Below are 19221 nucleotides of genomic sequence, written 5' to 3' on the forward strand. Positions count from 1 at the left end.
GGGAGGACCCTGGGTGGGGAGGACCCTGGATGGGGGAGGACCCTGGATGGGGAGGACCCTAGATGGGGGAGGACCCTGGAAGGGGAGGACCCTGGAAGGGGGAGGACCCTGGATGGGGGAGGAACCTGGAAGGGAAGGACCCTGGAAGGGGAGGACCCTGGATGGGGAGGATCCTGGAAGGGGAGGACCCTGGATGGGGGAGGACCCTGGGTGGGGAGGACCCTGGATGGGGGAGGACCCTGGATAGTGGAGGACCCTGAGGCCCAGACTTTCCCCTCCACACATACAGGGTCCCCACCAGGCCTTGGGGAACAGGGGTCACATCCAGGTGTTCTGAGGCTGACTCTGGGAAGAGTGGGGAGGGGTTGGGATGAGCAGGCTGGTTAGCCTGAGGCCCTTGCACCTGACCCCATCTCTGTGGTCCTCAAGGCTACTGAGGGATGGAGCACCCAGATGTGCCCTAGGTACCACCTAGTTACCAACAGTACTGAGGTATTCAGAGGTTAGGGAAGCATAGGGATCGCACCCTTAACTACCTGACCCTGACTTCCTGTGCAGGCACCGCATGCCCCGGGAGCAGTGGTGGCTGAACCTGCGACTGATGCTGAAGATGCTGGCGCACTACCGCATCAGCATGGCGGACTATGTGTCAGGGGAGCTGGAGCATGTCACGCGCCGCAGCCTGAGCATGGATAAGGGCTTCTGAGGCCTCACCACCCTGCCTGCCTCCCTGGACTCTCTCCTTCCAGCAGTGGTCACAGCCTCTGGCATGGAATGGAGCCTGTGGCAGGGGTCGGGAGGTCTCCTCTGCTGCTCAAAGGCTCTCCTCCCCCAGCTGCCCATCAGGCCTCCTGGCAAGCTGCCTGCAGGACAGAGCACCGAGGCCCCCACCTTCTAGCCCTGGCTGAATGTATTCACACTGCCCCTCCCCCTTACTGGCCAGCTGGCTGCCTCAGCACGTGGTTCAGCAGAGCCTCACCTTTTCTAGAAATAAAGTCACCCTGACTAGAGTCTGGTCACCTGGAAGGCATAGCCTGTAGGGTGTCAAGGGAAGGAGTTGGCAGGGCTCAAGTGTAAGCCTTACCCACAACTACTCTATGAGAACAGATGGTAGTGACTACCCTGGGGTAGGGTGGGGGCACCAGGGGCACCTGAGTCCCTCTCAGCTCTGCCTGAGGGGCAAAGGGGCTGTGGAGGGCTTTAGAGCCTGTTGTGGGTCCTACATTTGCCTCTAAATGGTCTCTAGCCTCAGCCCCAGCTTGGGTCTCAGCCCATGGGCAGTGTCTGATGTGAGGCAGCCTTGGGGATACTGGGTGTGTGAGGGGAGACTTGTCACCATAGGGGCCATGGCTAGTCACTCACCCCCAGGCAGTCCTGGGAGGCACCTAGTCCGGAACCTCAGAGAAGCCTGTGAAGGGCAGTGACCTGGCCACACCCACCTCAGATCCTGCCCTAATCCTCTTGTCAAGGACAGTTTAGGTTTCTGTACAAGCCTCTGCTGGGCTCCTGGGCTCGTCCCCCTGCAGTGACTGGGTACTTCCAGCAGGTGGCGGCTGCTCTTAGCTCTTGTGTACTGTCAAGGTCAAGGTTGTGGCTGGAGGCCTACAGGCCTCATTAGAAGGAGTATCCTTAGGCAAGGGTCTCCCCGTGGGCCTGGGCTGGTTGGGCATTACTAGACCAGGTGAGGTGCTGGCCCATGGAGTAGCTCTTTCCAAGACCTTGCTGTGTACTGGGGAGCCGCTGTCTTGCCACCCTCAGTTTGGTACCCAGCCCACCATGGATAGCAGCAGGACAGCAGGTGGGGGGTCTGTTCTGTCTGTGTCCTTGCATTCTGCCCATTGTCAGAAGGAAGGCTGGTTTCAGGCAGGGAGGCTAAGTAGATCTTGGGGTGATAAGGGAAGTTTGGGAAATTTCCGTCAAAGCAGAATGCTGAGCCCACTTACCAGCCCTCACCTGTTGCACGTCATGTCACACTTGTCCACAGAGGCAGACTTGTGATCTGACGTTAGAAAGGGGATTCACTAGACTGGCTTACACAGACTAGTCCAATGATGGCTGGCTGCATGCTGAAGAGACTGTACTGGTAGCTGCTTAGTCTGAGAGGCTGGATGCCTCAGCAGTCTGGTGCAGAGGGCCTGGAGGATTCCTGGAGAGTATGGTGCTCAGTCCACACTGGAAGCAGCAGCTGGGTTCTGGTGTCAGTGAAGGATGGCTGGTGGTGGCTGCAAGGACAACAGGGTAGACACACTGACCAGCAAGAAGGGAAGGCAGGCAGCATGGCTTTTCCCTCAAACTCTGTATCTGGGCTGCTGCTGGGGGAGGTGCTTCCACCCTGGGGTCTTCTCCCCCCATCACCAGTCCTTCCTGGACATGCCCTCACAGACCATCACAAGGTCCCTCATTGCTGCTTCAGTTTCCCAGCGACCAGGCTTCAGCGTTCCTGCTTGGGGAGTCACAGGGATGTTCTAGAGTCCCCATGAGTCTGTCCACCAAGAGACTGACTCCATCGAAGGCGGCTCAGGGTCTGGAGACAAGCAAGCTGTGGCTGGCATCTGATTTCTGTTCCTCTTGAAAATCAGCAGCACCAACCACACAGATGGCTCCACACAATGAGGGCGGGCACCAAGGGGCAGGAGATCTGGACACAGAACTTGTGAGGCTTGGCACCTCATTCTAGTCATGGTCAGGTGGGATCTGGTCACTGCCTTGCGGCCTGGTTCCATGGAACTTGGCGTATCCTGGCAGATTGAGCATCCACCTGCTCAGCTGCACAGCAGCCACTGGGTAACAGCATTGGCCTCGGGTGATGTCCAGGGTGCAGAGCGGCCACCTCCTCCCTGTGCTCACTTCTGCACATCCATCGTTCCAGGGATAGTGCCTCCTGGCCTCAGTGCTCTGGGCTGTGAGCTGGGAGGGGCACCTCCACCCCTGGTGTCAATTTCTGCTTTGTCCAAGGAGGTGTGCCTGGACAAATTGGAAGGGCTGAAGGTCTCACTCAGCTCCAGGTAGAGTGACACACTGTACCTTGTTCCATGTGGGCAGAGGAGGCTGAGGAGGGAAAGGCAATCGGGAGCTGGGAGCTCACCCCAACTGGTCCAGTTCTCGCATCCCTGAGTTCAAAGATGTGCGGGAGGAGGAATGCCAGGATATTACAGGATATTACAGGTATCCTGCTGGATTTCTAGGTTCGTATGTTCTAGAACAAGAAATTGGACCAGGGACACATTGATAGTGGTAGAAACAGTTTATTAAGGGAAAAGGCACTTCCAAGATTAGAAATGGGCCAGAGCTGGAGAGAGGTCAAAGGCTGAAAGGCCTGGGTCTTCAGTATCAAAACCCTCCACAGGTCATTTACAGAGCCAGTCTATTATCTGCAGAAGGCTTTGTTGGGCATGCTCTGCCCTGAGCATAGCTCTCAGTAGGTGATGGGGTCCTTTCTGTCGTCTCACATGCTAACCTACACCTCTCTGTTCTCTACAAGCGCAAGCCCACCCCAAGGCACCAAGGTGGCCCTGCCTGGTGGGTAAGTCACAGTGACCCTCACGTGTTCTAATAAAGACTTGATTGAGACATCTGATGCCTCAAAATGGCAAGCAGACACAGGCCTGTGACTGTCCACTCTGGGTGAACCCAACACAATGACTCCTGAAGGGAAACAAGGGGAGGCGTGTCCTGCCCAGCCTTGTCCTGAGCAGACACCCTCCCGAGCAGGGCCAGCTGTGGTGCCAGCTACGGACACTGAGGCAGTGTCTACATGACATTTCCGCCATCTCTGTGAGGACAGAAACCAGCCCAATGACAGGACTGACACAGGCAGCAACACTGCAGGGTTCCCCCAGCTGCTGAGAAGCAGCACGGACCCAAGGTCAGGGCTGCGCCTCCCACTGAGAGAGGAGCCCAGACGGAAAGTACTTTATTGGAGGGGATGGCCCGCACAGCCCTCCCTGAGGGGTCGGGGGTGGGGGAGCCCAGAACATCAAGGCCTCTGTAGCTAAGTCCCAGGGACCATCCTGGTGGGCAGTATCTCTGCCAGCCCTGGACACAGGAGAGGGTCTGCCCAGCTAGTGTGGCTGCCCCTGTACTGGCCTGATGGCAGGAACACTGAAAGAGGCTTTCCAGGTAGAGCTGTGTTTCTGCAAAGATGGAGCAGGATCCAGGTGCTGGGTGTATGAGGTCACTCCATGTCCTCCGGGGGTTCCAGCCGGTGCAGTGCCTGGAGCCGGCTGCCCACAGTCTGCTGGACAGCCTCAAGTCCCTCTGTGTCCAGCTCCCGTAGCAGCAGCAGGATGGCAGTCAAGATGTTCTGGGGACAAAGAGAGTGACCTGGGGCCTGGCACCCCATTTCAGGGTGAACAGTCAGGGTTCAGCCTTCCAAGCCAGGAAGGTCACAGCACAAACACTGGTACACTGCTTCCTATCAGTTCACTCAGCCTTGGGTCTGTGGCTTAGCTTCAGATGGAGAAACCAAGGCACAAAGCAAGGGCCCAGGACAGCTCAGAGTGATAGCCTCTCATACAAAGCGGGAGGACAAGGGTGTTTCCCAAATACCCTTGAGGGACACTGTGGCTCAGCAGGAGGAACAAGCTAGAAGTGACTCACTTCGAACCCTGACCTCCGCAGCACTATCTGACCCCCAACCTCTGCAGCACACCAAGGCCCCTGTAGTTCCCCAGGGCTATTTGTGTTCTTGCTCCAGAGGTGCTGGCCAGGGGCAGCCAGCAGGAGAGGCCGGCTGGAGGATGCCTGCTAGGCACACATGGGCACCTGAAGACTGATGCCTCTGGCAACTCTCTGCTGAGCACTTCGAGGACTTGCAGAAGGAGCAGAGCATGTGGGCAGCACACCTGCTTGGAACTGATGGGGACAGCAAGTGGAAAGGGAGGGAGGGAAGGTACCCTGAGCAGAGTGACCTAGAAGGGAGGGCCTCTGGTCGGCCAGAAGGGGAGAGCACAGCTGAGCCTGGTGCTATGGCCCTTGCCTCATGCATCACCCTCTATCTTCCTATAAGCCAGACATAGACCTGGGATCCCCAAAGGATGCTACGCCCCTCCCATGGCTTCTGCTCTCTTGCAGAGGATGCAGTGGCAACTTACCCTGTTCTTGTGACTCCTCAAAGCATCCCTCTGTGAGAAGGAAGGAGACTGGCCCCCAGCAGAAGTCTTTGAGCCAAGCTGACCCTGGACACTGCCAGTAAGGAGATGGTGAGGGTTGGAGGGCTCCAGGCACAGCAATCTGCATGTCGAATCCCAGTGAAGAGACACTATTTGTCAAACTGGCAAGTGACCCCACTATAGAGCAGAGACAGTAATGCCATCTATCTAGGGCTTCGGGACAGGCGCTCCACAGAAATGACGCTGGCAGGAGTCAGAGCAGGAGAGTGGCCTGCAGCCAGTCCCACAGAACTCACATTGAAATACTTCCCACAAGATGGGAGACAGGAGGCCTTGCCTGCCATGTGGAACTCTGCCTGGGGCCCCTCTGAAGGACATAGTCTTCCGACATCACTTCTGATCAGCGCAGTCATAACCAGCCCCAGAATGCCCAATTCCCAGCCACGTGAGGAGCACCATAGGCCCACACACTGCTCCTGCCCTCTCACACAGGTCTGCTTCCTTCCCTGCCCATTGGCACAGGCTACCACACTCTGAGCTGGAACTCGCTCCCCTCCCTCTTCCCAGCAGGACACACAGGAGCCTCACCTAGCTAAGGAGGCTGTGGGGACAGTGGGCCTGCTCCCTACTAGCTTACTCTGCCTCCTCCGTGTAGCTCAGCAGGCTCTGGTTGGTCTCAGGTGTGGAGCTGTCAGAGCTGAGGGTGTAGGAGGGCTTGGGACACCCATTGCCTGCACCATCTCTGCCGGGGGCAGCAGTGATCTCATCTCCCTCCATTAGTGCACGTGTTAGTTCTTCCTCGGTCACAGCTTGGGGAGGACAAGAAAACGTTAGAGTGCACAGTCCCGCTCAGCCCTGGCCTCCTTGGAGCCTCAACACACCTGTGTCTGCTGTGTGCACCGGGTGGGGGTCGTCTCTGGCTACTGTCTACTCCTCTCCCCAGCCCCAGTGCCCCTTAGCAGACAGCCAAGGGGACTTGTGAGCCTCAACTCTGGCATCTCCTGGGAGCAAAAACTCCAATCAAGACAAATTCCTGAGGTGCTGCGGTTGAACCCAGTGCCTTATGTACACTAGCAGGCCCTCTCCCGCTAAGCTATATTTCCAGTCCTAAGGCAAATTACAATACAGAATGGGCTTCCTGTATTTACCTCACTTCACACACAGGCAACTTCTTCACACTGTTTATTCAAAGTATTTGGGAAAAAATTCTAAATAACTGATGAGGGTCAGAAACTGGCATGCTATGAGCCCAGTCGACAATCAGGAAGGACGTCAGTCTCTGGAGTCAGTGAACTGAACCCTACCAAGGGCCCACATCAGGACCCGCCACCCTGACACACACATGGGATCAGACGCTGCCCTGCAACCACACGTTGCCATGCCACCACATGCTGCTGTGCCACCACACACTGTCCAGTCACCACACGCTGCCCTGGCCCACACGCTGCCCAGTCACCACACGCTGCCCTGGCCCACACGCTGCCCAATCACCACACACTGTCCAGTCACCACACACTGTCCAGTCACCACACGCTGCCCAATCACCACACGCTGCCCTGACACCACACACTGTCCAGTCACCACACGCTGCCCTGGCCCACACGCTGCCCAGTCACCACACGCTGCCCTGGCCCACACACTGTCCAGTCACCACATGCTGCCCTGGACCACATGCTGCCCAGTCACCACACGCTGCCCTGACACCACACGCTGCCCAGTCACCACATGCTGCCCTGGCCCACACACTGCCCAGTCACCACACGGGCACATCCTTGCCATGTCGTGAAGAAGATGCTCCTTGTGGAGGAAGGAAAAAGGAGGAGAGGCTGCTGGGGTATGGAAGCCAGGGTGGGTGCACAGCCAGGAGCCCTGTGGGCACCAACGCTGCAATGGGTGTCAAGAATGAAACGGCACGTCTGAAAGCTCCCCTGGGAGGTTCCCTACTGGGGGCCGCCTTATTGAAGTTGGCGGGCGGGCGGTGTGGGACCTACCTTGGTTGTCCAGCTTCTGCAGGTGGGGCAGGTTGCGCAGGACGGTCATGCGGTAGAGGTGGGGGCTGGGGCCGCAGCATGGATTCTCTGCCAGCCACAGCACCCTGAGGTGTGGCAGGTCCTTCAGGTAGAACAGCTCATCCAGGCTGGGGATGCAGTTCTTCCTCAGGTACAGCTCACTCAGGCGCTGGCAGCTGCTCACAGGCTCCAGAGTCGAGACACTGTTGACGCTGTGGGACCAGCACCAGCATGCTGTTAGGAGACCCATGTGGGCCAGGAGCCTCTACTTGTGGGTCTGCTTCATCTGTGAGCACTGGAAAAAGGTCTTGCCCTCAGAAGCAGATCAAAGTCAAGCAGGTCAAGGACAGGGAGGCAGCCTAAGGGGGAACCCCTTAACTTGAGGCACTGGGCGGGCTGCTCTGCAGCCGGAGCTGTGCATTTACACGTCAGGGCATCACATGGCAGAGAGATGCTTTACACTCATTTGTAGGTGAGGACACTGAGTCCCTAAGGGACACACAGCCCCAAAGCAGGCACTGGTTAAACTTGTGCAGAAATACCCACAAGCTCCATGTCACACAGATATCGGCTTTGACGTCCAGAACCCCAGGCTAAAGAGAAATAGAGGACAGAGTTGATTTCCATCCCGTAGGTAAGTGAACACATCATAGAAAGAGACATGTGGAGCACACATCAGACCCTGAAGATCCCCACTGACACACGCTTCCACATGTTCCTTCCTACAGGGTCGCTCTGGTGGGGAGCACGCTACCAAAAAGGACACTTGACACCATGCTGACACAGCAAACACACCCATGTCAGCACTTAGCAGGCAGCAGCGTCCACAAATATCAGCCCCATCCTGGGTCCCAGGGTGGGAGAAGGGAATCCAGAGACAGGTGGAGCTCCTGGAGGTGGAGGAACCAGGAAGGCAGAAGTCGGGGTCCTTGAGGGCAGATGTGGCCACAGGGAGGGCTGGCCAGGCCAGTCTTTAGACCCTGCCTGACTACAGCTGTGAGTACACAGAGACTGCCTGGGGTGTTAAGACCAAGGCTGGGCAGTGGCTGCAACAGGGCAAGCAGGGGAAAGGAGCTGTTAGGAGGAGACTCAGGTGAGTCCCTGAGAAAGGGGGCAGGAGCCGGCTACAGGAGGGCCAGGCGCTCATGGCCCCATTCGACCTCCCTGTCATCACTGGAAGCTGCCTTCTCAAACTGTGCTGAGAGCTTCCAGGTTTCCTCTCTTCCCTGAGACCTACAGGAGGGATGTGAGGCTCCCTACGGCTTCCACACCCCAAGACTAGGGCAACACAGAGTCAGGTACCTGAGTGTGATCACTTCCAGGCTGGGCATCTCCCGGCATATGGAAATCTAGGGAGGAAAGAACGGGGTTGCTAAGTCGGCAACAGTGTCCTGCTGCCACTTCTCAGGTCAGGAGAGACATCTGTCCTGAGCTCTGTCACCTGCATTCAGGGCCAAGGGGTCTAGCTTTGTACAACTAGGGTGCTCAGAGAAGCCTGCTACAAGTTTGTCTCTGAAGGGGAATCCTGTGTGCCACACTGGGCTGAGTGCTTCTGTGTGGCACTTTAAGACAGTATCAATCGCTGCCAGCTGTAGAGACAGGATCACTGTTTTCAATGCCTTCAAAGGACATTAGCCAGGGATCTCACGATGCCCTATGCTGGGATGCAGAACATTTCTTCCTGCTGTACCTGAGGTACAAGGAGAGGGTGGACGCTCTCCTTGCTGATGGAAGCAGGCTCAAAGCAGAATTGCAAGTGGATCTTCACAATGTCAGGTCTGCAGAGCAGACCTGGGCCCTGGGCTGGCCCCACAGTCCCAGTTCTGCATGCTGGTCAGTCTCTGCCTGCCATGGGGGGAAGGGGGCATCCTGAAGCTGAGCCAACTCACAGGAGGCCAGGCAGACAGCCTTTGACAATGCATGATCCTTGAAGAAAACCACCTGGGCCCCTTTCCAGAGCAGAGCTTTGACTCTGCACCCTCCTCTGAACCAGCAAGTGACATGGGACTGAACGGATGACTATAATGTCCCTTTATTCTTCTATGAGAGGCTCTAGCTTGGAGGCCAGGCCACTTGGATATTTTAAGGCAACACTTACATCTGTGAGCCGGCTGCCCCTGGGGAAGAAAAGACAGATAGACTTTAATCTTGTTGAATAAAAATAGCAAAAATCCCCAAGCCAATGACAAATGCCTGCCTATGAAGAGCCTATGCTCTGAAAGGCACAGTGAAAAAGAAAGTGTAGCTGCGCAGATGACTGAAAAAGGTGTCAGATACAGGCTGATTTCCGACACAACTGCACACCTGATGCACACTTCTGTCTGCAGGGCCCAAGATTGACCCTTCCCAGTCTCTGGTGGCAGGTCATTTTCCTTTGCTAAAATAGACAAAGGCAGCTTCCTAAGAGGCCACGTTCAAAGGCTGAACATGCAACTTATGAAGCCAACTTCATAGGCCTGCAATGGGTTGCTGTTTCTGCCTGCAGAGAGGAAGCCCAGCCATACAGACTAAACAAAGAAGGGCATTCTCAAAAGCCGAGGACAGAGGGGACTGTGGCCCAACACCAGATGTGCCGGGCAGAGAAAGGCTTTTAATTAACACTGCAAAGCTCAATCTGTCCAGTGGCATGCCAACACCGCCAGGAGCAAGGGTCTGCACTGGCTGTGCCCCTTCCAGGACACCCTGGGCATGGTGTCCCACCTGAGTCCCCAGGAACTACCTGTTGACCTTTCAAACCTCAACTACAGGCAGCCTCCCCCAGAATCCTGGTCTTCCTGTCTCATTGAGGCTCAGTCTCTGTCTTTGAGTCTGCATCCATCCCATAGCATCTATGTCCCTGGCTGTCTCCCAGGCCAGGTCACCTGGGCACAGCCCTCCCCAGCATCATGGAATCAGGACTTTACAACTTCACCTCTTCCCAGTCCCTCTCTTTCTGTAGACATGCCATTAAGCAACTTGGCCTTCGGGTATCAGCCACAGTGGGACTATCTGTCCCAGCACTAGTGAGAGCCCCTCAGCTGTTAGCACATCTGGAGCTGTGTCCCTGAGTCACTGGCCCTCCTCAAAGTGGGCCTGGGGCAGCCTCAGTCACTGTTCCCGGGGTGGGCCTGCACTCCTGGGGTGGCCTTGGTCTCTGTCCCCGGGGTGGGCCTGCATGCCAGGGGTGGCCTTGGTCTCTGTCCCCGGGGTGGGTCTGCACGCCTGGGGTGGCCTGGGTCTCTGTCCCCGGGGTGGGACACGGCTGGCCTTCTCCTGGTCACCCGCAGGGGCCTCCGCTCCTCTCGCGCCCAGAATGCCCAGCGGCCTCACCAGCAGTTGAGCTTGCGCACGCTGTGCAGCTCCGACGCCTTGGCCCGGGACAGCACCATCTTCCGCGTCAGCTTCATGGCGCCGCAGCCCCCGCCCGCTCCCTGCGCCCTCCGCTCCCCAGTATATGAGGCCGCGGCAGCGGCGCGTCTCCAGGGGCGGGGCCTGAGTCGTTAGGGACGGGGCATGATCCCCCATTGGCGGCCGGGAAGGGAGGGCGGAGCCACAAGGGAGCAGTGGGACGGCCCGGCTTCCGCCCTTCCGCCCCTCCCCTCGGGCTACGCACCCGGCCCTGCGCATGCGCAAGGAGCCCGGTTCTGCGCCCTGGGACCTCGGGAGGCGCGGGCCTGTGTGCGCATGCGTGCAGCAGCTGCGGCTCAGGGCCTAACCTGGGCGGAGCCGCGGGGCGGGGAAGGCAGAGAAGCGGGGGTCACGGGACGCTGGGCAGGGGGGAGCTGCGGTAGGAAAGCGGGGCGGGAAGGGCGACGGGGCCTCGGGGCATGCGCGCGGAAATGGTTTCTGGGCCCACCTGCACACATAAAATAAAATGATAAATATTAAAAAAAAGAGAGCACTGCTTGCGCCTGGGGTGGCCTGGGTCTCTGTCCCCGGGGTGGGCCAGCACGCCAGGGGTGGCCTTGGTCTCTGTCCCCGGGGTGGGTCTGCACGCCTGGGGTGGCCTGGGTCTCTGTCCCCGGGGTGGGACACGGCTGGCCTTCTCCTGGTCACCCGCAGGGGCCTCCGCTCCTCTCGCGCCCAGAATGCCCAGCGGCCTCACCAGCAGTTGAGCTTGCGCACGCTGTGCAGCTCCGACGCCTTGGCCCGGGACAGCACCATCTTCCGCGTCAGCTTCATGGCGCCGCAGCCCCCGCCCGCTCCCTGCGCCCTCCGCTCCCCAGTATATGAGGCCGCGGCAGCGGCGCGTCTCCAGGGGCGGGGCCTGAGTCGTTAGGGACGGGGCATGATCCCCCATTGGCGGCCGGGAAGGGAGGGCGGAGCCACAAGGGAGCAGTGGGACGGCCCGGCTTCCGCCCTTCCGCCCCTCCCCTCGGGCTACGCACCCGGCCCTGCGCATGCGCAAGGAGCCCGGTTCTGCGCCCTGGGACCTCGGGAGGCGCGGGCCTGTGTGCGCATGCGTGCAGCAGCTGCGGCTCAGGGCCTAACCTGGGCGGAGCCGCGGGGCGGGGAAGGCAGAGAAGCGGGGGTCACGGGACGCTGGGCAGGGGGGAGCTGCGGTAGGAAAGCGGGGCGGGAAGGGCGACGGGGCCTCGGGGCATGCGCGCGGAAATGGTTTCTGGGCCCACCTGCACACATAAAATAAAATGATAAATATTAAAAAAAAGAGAGCACTGCTTGCTTTCCCGGAGGACCCGGGACCCGGGTAATTCCAGTTCCAGGGGATCTGAAGCCCTCTTCTGGTCTCCGTGGGCATTACTGTGTGCACCGGCGTTCTCACATGCATGCAGTTAAAGTACTCACGCACATAAGAAAACACAAACAGAAACAAAAAATACCACTCGAACTTTGACACCCACCCCTTTCTGTGCCTGCAGTCTGTCAACTTGCACCTCAGGCAATACTGATCGAACTCATTTGTTCTGGCTCTGAGTTTCTTTTTAGGTTGAAAACTTTAATATCCTCACCTAGCCTACACGTACACCCTGACTCAGGCACTGGGGATCTCCGGTCCTTTGGGGGTGACAGGCTGTCTCTGACCAAGCTTTAGCTCTTAAGTCATCCTACCCACATCTGACCCCTCCCCTCCCTCCCTTCCTCCCTTCCTCCCTCCCTCCCTTCTCTTTTTTTTATTTTTGTCTTTTTGAGACAGGGTCTCTCTGTAGCCCCAGCTGTCCTGGAACTCACTATGTAGACCAGGCTGGCCTTGAACTCACAGAGATCTGACTGCCCTTGCCTCCCCAGTGCTGGGATTGAAGGAATGAGCCACTACACCTCGCTTACCTTCCCTTTCTTATTAAGTACTTCATGTTCTGATCTGACCTGCCTTCATCAAGACCCCTGTGAAAGGGCATCGAGATGACTCAGCAGGTCAGGACACTTGTTTTGTAAGCCTGAAAACCTGAGGTTTCCCATGGTGGAAGGAGAAGAACCAACACCTGAGAGCTGTCCTCTGACCTACACGTGTGTTGTTCACCACTAGGCAGGAACAGTGAGGCCTCAACTGAAAGACACAGTTCGGCTGACACGGCAGGCAGGTGAGCTCACAGACAGCCTCTGTGCCAGTGGAGGCCATGCAGGGAGGCCATGGATGGTGGAAACGGGTAAGAGGGCAGCTGGCCTTTAGGGTCAAGACAGCGCAGGCGTGTTCATTTGGCAGGAGGAGGAGGGCATCTCCAACTTCTGGCCAGCTCTCCCTTGGTCCTAGGAGAGTCCTAGGCCTGTGATGGAGTTGCACCACGTTGTACCAGAAGCTGGCAGGCTGAGACCGTTGGGAAGAGGCGGTGGAGTTACTGCCGTGCTAGCTCTGGGTTTTGCTCCATTGGCTTCTCCCCCTTCTAACTAAACAGGAATGGTGAAGGTGAGGGCAGCACAGGCAGAGAACGAGCTAAGCCAGGTCAAGGCTGTGGGGTGGACCCTGGCTCTGCAGCTCTACCAATCTTGGCATCTGGCCCTTGCCTTCTGACAGCCCCACTGAGACCTCCTTGGCAATTCCTCCATGGCCTGAGCTCCAGCTCCTGCCTCTAGGTTCCAGCCCTGATGAACTATAACCTGAGAGATGTAAGACAAATAGATCCTTTCCTTCCCAAGTTGGTATTGGTCAGAGTGTTTTGTCGTTCTAGTAATTGAAGGCAAACTAGAACAGGTGTGGAGCCCAAAAGGCCTGACTGGAGCAGGGGAGGACCTTGCCTTTCAGGCCTTGTGAGTTTCCCTGACCTGAGGAGCTGGGCAGCTGCCCTGGAACCACTTCTCCCTGCACTCTGGCAGCCCTGGACCATCTGGCTGGAAGTACCTGCTTCTTTGAGGGGTGGCTATGCTGGGCATCTGTGGTTTATGAGGATGGAGAGGAGGAGGAGGAGGCTTGGTCATGTGGTCTCCAGTCCCTGGTGACTCTGGAGGCTATATCATATATGATGGCTGTTCCAGGGCATGTGGGTTAGTGGAGGTCCTAGGTGAGATTTCTAATGTAAGAATTTGAAGCACATGGCTTTGTGGTGCATTACCATGGTTTAGCTTTGTTCCCAGAACTCCACACAGCTCCAGACCATGCTTGACCCAAAGAGAAATAAACAGCAAGAATGTAAGATCTGGAAGATGGGGGTATAGCAGCCATTGCCACGCAGGAAGGCCACTGTGGTTAGAGATGGGGAGATGGGGGTATTGGGTGGGTTCTTCTGGGTCTGTAGCCAAAAATCCCTCCTCACAGCTCTCCTGCCCACACCCCAAGCAACACCATAGATCCTGGCATCCCTTGCTGTAAACTCAGGGCAGAAGTCTCCCAAGACTACTTCTGAGTTCTGCTCGTGCTGGCCCTGTGTCCACAGTGGGGGTCGCCTAGCTCCCAGTGTTCTGCCAGTGCCCCTCCTCTTGACTCAGGAGGGCTTAAGGGGCTTTCGTGCACCTCCAATTTCTCCTTTCAGACTTCCACTCCCTCCTCTGTTGCAATTGTGTAAAGCCCCATTTGTATAACAATTTTTTTTTCAAATCCAAGAGTGTTTTTTCCTGGAAATAACCCTGACATAGGCAGAAAAGTGACCCCAACTTACTTAAATCAAAACTGAAACCTTAGTTCCCATAGCTGAGAAACCGGAAGTGCCTTTAAGCATGGCCCAGTTGAGGGTCAACCACGGCGCTCAGGACCTGGCTCATCCTTTGCTCTGCTGGCCCAGGGTCCACTCTCTACCAGTCTCCAACCTCAGGCATAAAGTTGACAGCTCCCAGTCTGGCAGGAAGAATGCTTTGTCCAGTTCCTAACTCCCACGTTGGGACTGGCCCAGTCTGGGTCATGTGCTGTTCCTGAACTGGCTGTGCACTACCCTGACTGTAGAATGGAGAACAAGCCAAGTACTCTCTCCTCCAGCAGGGGACGCTATGCTGCTTAGTCCCGTGGTTGCTGGGGGAACAACAGGCTGCTGCCAGCCTGATCTTGCTGTGCACAGGTGAGCCTGTACCCTTGCTTTCTGCTGCAGTCACGGGGGATCCTGAAACCAGGTCCTGATGGGTGTCTTGTCTTAAGAGGACTGGCATTAGGGCAGGGTGCTGTGTGTTACCTGACTGCTGCTGGCCACCTCCTGATGGCTCACATCTGGTATCCATTGACTCGCCCTCTGATCAAGGCAGCTACAGCCCCAGGCCATGTTCCCTACCAGTCACAATGACAGTTTGGGCACCCAGACAGAACCCCCCGCCCCCCGCCTCAAGATGGCAAAGCGCGGAAGGCTGTGACCTTAGAGGGCCCTTGGTCATACCTGTGTCACAGTGTGGTCTCATCTGCAGTCTGGCCTCCTCCTCTTTTACCTGAAAGGCAATGGTAAAACTCAGACCCTCCTTCCTACCAAGTGTGACACAGTGGCGGTTTTCTGAGTCAGAGCCCATTTCCACTCATACTGGTAACATGGTGATAAACGCCTGTATGGTTTGAACCTGCTGGGGGTGTTCCTGGCACTGATGGCCAAGGTGCTGAGGACCAGGGATGGCCATGGAGTTCATGGTCATGGTCACCTACGCTGCCTCCTGCTCCAGAGTCCACACTGGGGTTCCACAGGACAGGTTGCCACAGGGGACATCTGGTTTCTCTCAGCCATTACAGTGGCCCCAGCCTCATTCTAGGCTCACCCTTTACTCTTAGCTCCACTCAAATGTCATCCCACCCTGCACCATCTTTAGGTACCTGCTGGTCAGGACAGCTATGTGACAGACATCCCCCAGACGTCACACAGATGTTTCTCCCCCAGTTTCTGAGAGTCTGGAACCTCGAGGGATTGGGATGGGTGCCTGGCTTCGGCTTCTTGTGAGATGCAGTCAAGCCACAGGCCAGGACACTGTCTCTTCAAGTGGAAGCACAGTGTGGGCCCTATGATACCTGCTCCCGTTTCAGCTGCTGTAACTGAGTGGCTGAAGCAGGAGGCATTGACTGCTTGCAGTTATAGAGGTAGAAGCCCAAGGTCAGCATGTCTTGAGGCTGTGTCCACACATGGTGGAGAGAAGACAGGCAGTCCATGTCTCCTTTACACAAGGGCACTAATCCTACCGCAAGGGCTCCACCCTCATGACCTAGTGACCTCCAAAGACTGCCTTTCTTAACATGTTCTCATTAGGAGTGAGGTTTAAACATGCATGTGGGGCACAGGCATGAAGCTCATGTTAGGATGATTATTTCCTGTGTGAAAATCACATCCGTGCATAGTGTTCAGGGAAGGAAGACTTGGTCATCCAAAGGGCCTGTCTGTCCTCTGCTGAGGCTGCCCCATGCTGGTCATGCTGTATATAGCGAGTCTTTTTTTAAAAATTTTATTTATTATTATTTTTTTATTTTATGTGTATGAGTGTATTGCCTGCATGTATGTAAGTGCACCCCTTGTCATGCAATGCCTCAGAGGTCAGAAGGGGCTTTGGATTCCCCTGGAACTGGAGTTAAGGACGGTTCATAGCCGCCATGTGGGTGCTGGGAATCGAACCCAGGTCCTCTGCAAGAGCAGTCAGTGCTCTTAACCGCTGAGCCATCTCTCCAGCCCCTCCATAGCGAGTCTTAAAATGGTCGTAGTAGGAGAGAAGAACAGCTGGGAGCTGTTGATTTTGATTTAAAATGTCATGTGACTTTGTCACTGTCCCTACAGAATGTGATGTGCCCTCTGTCAGAGAAGCTCAGGAAATGCATAGTAAGTGGAGAGTTCCCATGGTGACACCCCCCTCCTGCAGCAGTGTCATGTTGTCATCGTCCTGTCCTGTCCCACGCCCCCCCCACACACACACACCGAGTTTCAGGAGAAGTCCTGTTTCTGGAATGGAGTACAGAGGACCTGTTGACTCCCCCAGTGAAGGAAAAGTAAGGACATCCCTTGTTCTTGAGCTCGCTTCTCAGTTCCAAACCTGGTCTCTGTCTGTTTTGGTAAATAAAGTTTTATTGGCACACAGCCATGCCCGTTCACTTTAAGCATTCCCGGTGGCTGTTTTCCTAACACGGGCAGAGCGGAGGAGTCAGGACAGAGCCCACAGCAGTTACTGTTTGATTCTGGATAGATGCTGTGCTGGGTGCTCTGGGTTCAGACCTCCCCCACTCCTCTGTGCAGTTCCTGTGTGTTGTTCATGACCTCCACGAGGAGCCATCCAATCACCATGTTTTTGTGGTTTTCTTTTTGCTGCCTGAGCAGGGGATTTTTAACGTGTGCATAATGTCTGTGCTGTAAAAACTCCTTGTGCTGACTATTTCCTTCGTCTGAATGGAGGCGACTTTCTGGCGAGATCAGCACAAGTTGCATCTGAGTTTTATGACCATTTTTATGGAAGGATATTTCATGATTGCCATTGTGATGGCATCCTGGCAGATGGGACGTGGACTTTTTGTAACCTGTGTTCTTCTCTAAAAGAGAAGGAGCCACTTGGGGCAACACGACACAGACGCTTCATGGGATATGAACGGCTCATCAACTGCTTTGCCTTAGATGACATTCCCACAGAGGCCCAAGACTACTTGAAACCAGAGGCAGTCTGTCCATCAGCCGGCTCTGCTGTGATCACTCTTATGAAATATTAACTGCCCACAGTGATTCCAGTTAATGAGATGGCTTAGGGAAGGAGCACGGGCCGGGGTGTAGCTGGCATGGGAGAGTACCCATTTCCTTACGTGTTACCCTGGGGTTGGACACCTCTTCTGGGAGTAGCAGCTTGTCCTATAATCTACCACTCAGTGAGCCCTAGTTGCAGGCTCTGGGAACATAGCCACGGACAGGACAGAGATCTGGGTGCCCCTGCAGTGTGCAGCCCAACAGGGCAAAGCAGATGGTCCAACAGCTGCGTGCACAGCGGCCTGTTCTGTGATCCGTGGGGCCACTGCTTTGAGGAACAGACCTTTTTACATTTGTTCCTAATGACTTGTCGTGAAGAAGCTATAAGGTGCTGCTCCATAAGTGGTGCACCATCCGTCAGACTGTGGTGACTGAGTGGGGAGATGGTGGACACCCCTCAGTGGTGAACACCATCAGACTAGGTGGCTCACCTGGGACGGCAGAGCCACAGGGCAGCTGCAGAAGGGCCTTCCAGAGCGGAGGCAGGGGTCTGGATGGGGGTCTGGTACCCAGGGGAGGAGATGAGGGGCTGCTGGTCAGGCAGGAGTCCCTAGACAGATCCCCCGAGGCCATAGGATCCTCTTCACTTTCCTGGCACTGGGGCTCAGGAGATCCACCGTATCATTGCCTGCTAGTATTGGGAGAGGGTAGAGGGTGGCTTTGTGGGATGAAAGACTGGTGGTCTGTGCTCTGGCTGGCAGAGGAAGCCATGGAAGCCGTATCATCTTTCCAGAAGTCAGTGCAGGGCCAGCCTTCCCAGGAGCTGGATGCAGGACACTCAGGGTAACCATGGGCATCTTTGGCTAAAGCCAGCCCCGTGAAGGCTCAAGCTGGGGGTTGGCCCTTCTGACTCTCTCTGTGCCCCCTCAGTGTGATACTCTTGGAGGCCCTGAGGCTTCCCCAATCTTGGGGTCCAGACTCACTCTCTGGGAGTGGTCTCTGATTTTGGGTCCCTCCTCCCACTAGTGTGAGAGTGCCTGCAGAAGGTCCTGAGGCTCTGCGGGGAGTGAGTGAGGCTCATCCCGGCTAGGGTCCACCTAGGATATCCATTCCTTCCTCCCCCCGCCCAACCTCTCTACCCCAGGGACCTCCCCCTCTGTTCAGGGCTTTAAGGTAAGGTTTGAGCTTTCCACACTGTGGTGGAGTGTTTGACCGGTCCTCTGACAGCAAACGCCTGTGTACCCAACCTCTCTACCCCAGGGACCTCCCGCTCTGTTGAGGGCTTTAAGGTAAGGTTTGAGCTCTCCACACTGTGGTGGAGTGTTTGACCGGTCCTCTGACAGCAAACGCCTGTGTCTGTGCCTAGGTGTCCGGAGGAGGCTGACCCTCGGGTGGGGATGCTAGAACTCTGCTTCGTGTGCGTTCTTAGTGGCCGCGCTGTGAGGCTGAGTGACGCAGAGTGCGCGGCGGGCCACCCAGGCTGAGCCCAGCACCCACGCACGCTCCGCTCCACCGAGAGAGAGATTGCGGTCAGGGCGTCCTGCGGCGTCTCGCCGGGGCCCGCGGCTTCCGAGCAGGTGCGAGCTGGTGTAGGGGCTCTGACCCAGCACGCTAGGGGAGGAAGTGTGGGGTGCAAGGGTGGAGGCGGGGAAGGTATCGAAGGTCACAGGGGTCCAGGCAGGGCATGAGCGCGGAGCAGGCTCTAGGGCGCTGACTCAGGAGCGTGTGAGTTGTGCTTGGGGCGCAGGGAATGCGGCTTGGGTCGGGGTGCAGGCTGGGGTGCGGCCTGGGCTCAGGTGCAGAGGCTTGGGCCTGGGTGGGGGACGGTGTGCCCCGGGACATAAGTCGGGATGGTGAGAGGGTCCGAGATGCTCCGTATACAGGCTCGGGAGCTGATGCAGGGCGCAGGCGCACCGTCAGCCAACGTGGTCTGTGCCTGCACCATGCAGCGCCCTGGCTATCCTGTCCCAGCACCATCGGGGCTTGTGGAGCGGAAGAGTGACTCCAGGCTCTTGCTTGGACCCTCACAGGAGACGCAGGGTGCTAGCTCCTGTGTCCCCTCCGGTGCCTAGCTGTTTATGATTATCTGAAGTGCTTTCCAGGCCAATGTGTCCA

General features: G+C 56.8%; 3 protein-coding genes across 10 annotated transcripts in view; 2 read left to right on the top strand and 1 right to left on the bottom strand.

Annotated features, from left to right (window-relative positions):
• Positions 1-1010, top strand: part of Pfkl (phosphofructokinase, liver type) — a 26080-nt gene extending 25070 nt beyond the window's left edge. Inside the window, exon 22 of the mRNA XM_008827395.2 lies at positions 559-1010. Within this exon, the coding sequence (XP_008825617.1) occupies positions 559-706 (148 nt within the window). The 3' untranslated portion in view covers positions 707-1010. The remainder of the gene's footprint in view (positions 1-558) is intronic.
• Positions 1011-3229: 2219 nt separating this feature from the next.
• Positions 3230-11379, bottom strand: Cfap410 (cilia and flagella associated protein 410). 8 transcript variants are annotated; one of them, XM_029560786.1, is made up of 8 exons: positions 10430-10549; positions 9219-9237; positions 8811-8965; positions 8423-8469; positions 7103-7332; positions 5749-5920; positions 5094-5232; positions 3230-4330 (listed from the first exon to the last, which is right to left on the bottom strand). In XM_029560786.1, the coding sequence occupies exons 4-8, from the start codon at positions 8449-8451 to the stop codon at positions 4175-4177; spliced, it is 726 nt and encodes a 241-aa protein (XP_029416646.1). In that variant the 5' UTR covers positions 8452-8469; positions 8811-8965; positions 9219-9237; positions 10430-10549; the 3' UTR covers positions 3230-4174. The 8 variants fall into 8 exon arrangements, with proteins under 8 accessions (XP_029416646.1, XP_008825619.1, XP_008825618.1 ...); XM_008827397.3 differs by lacking the exons at positions 8811-8965; positions 10430-10549 and adding an exon at positions 11205-11379; XM_008827396.3 differs by lacking the exon at positions 8811-8965 and having other exon boundaries at positions 10430-10594.
• A 7208-nt stretch (positions 11380-18587) lies between these two features.
• Trpm2 (transient receptor potential cation channel subfamily M member 2) overlaps positions 18588-19221 on the top strand; it is a 68417-nt gene continuing 67783 nt past the window's right edge. Inside the window, exon 1 of the mRNA XM_008827402.3 lies at positions 18588-18683. The gene's annotated coding sequence lies outside the window, so the exon portion shown is untranslated. The remainder of the gene's footprint in view (positions 18684-19221) is intronic.

The sequence above is a fragment of the Nannospalax galili genome, unplaced genomic scaffold, assembly GCF_000622305.1.
Source record: "Nannospalax galili isolate Female #2095 unplaced genomic scaffold, S.galili_v1.0 scaffold652, whole genome shotgun sequence".
NCBI lineage: Eukaryota > Metazoa > Chordata > Mammalia > Rodentia > Spalacidae > Nannospalax > Nannospalax galili.

Excerpts from the sequence above, each read along its gene's own strand:
- Cfap410 (XM_029560783.1), bottom strand. The coding sequence starts at position 10,624 with ATGGGGGATCATGCCCCGTCCCTAACGACTCAGGCCCCGCCCCTGGAG. Across the intron at positions 7,333-8,422 it reads CTGGAAGTGATCACACTCAG|CGTCAACAGTGTCTCGACTC; the intron begins GTACCTGACTCT and ends CTGGTCCCACAG. Across the intron at positions 4,331-5,093 it reads TGAGGAGTCACAAGAACAGG|GCCCCAGGTCACTCTCTTTG; the intron begins GTAAGTTGCCAC and ends ATGGGGTGCCAG.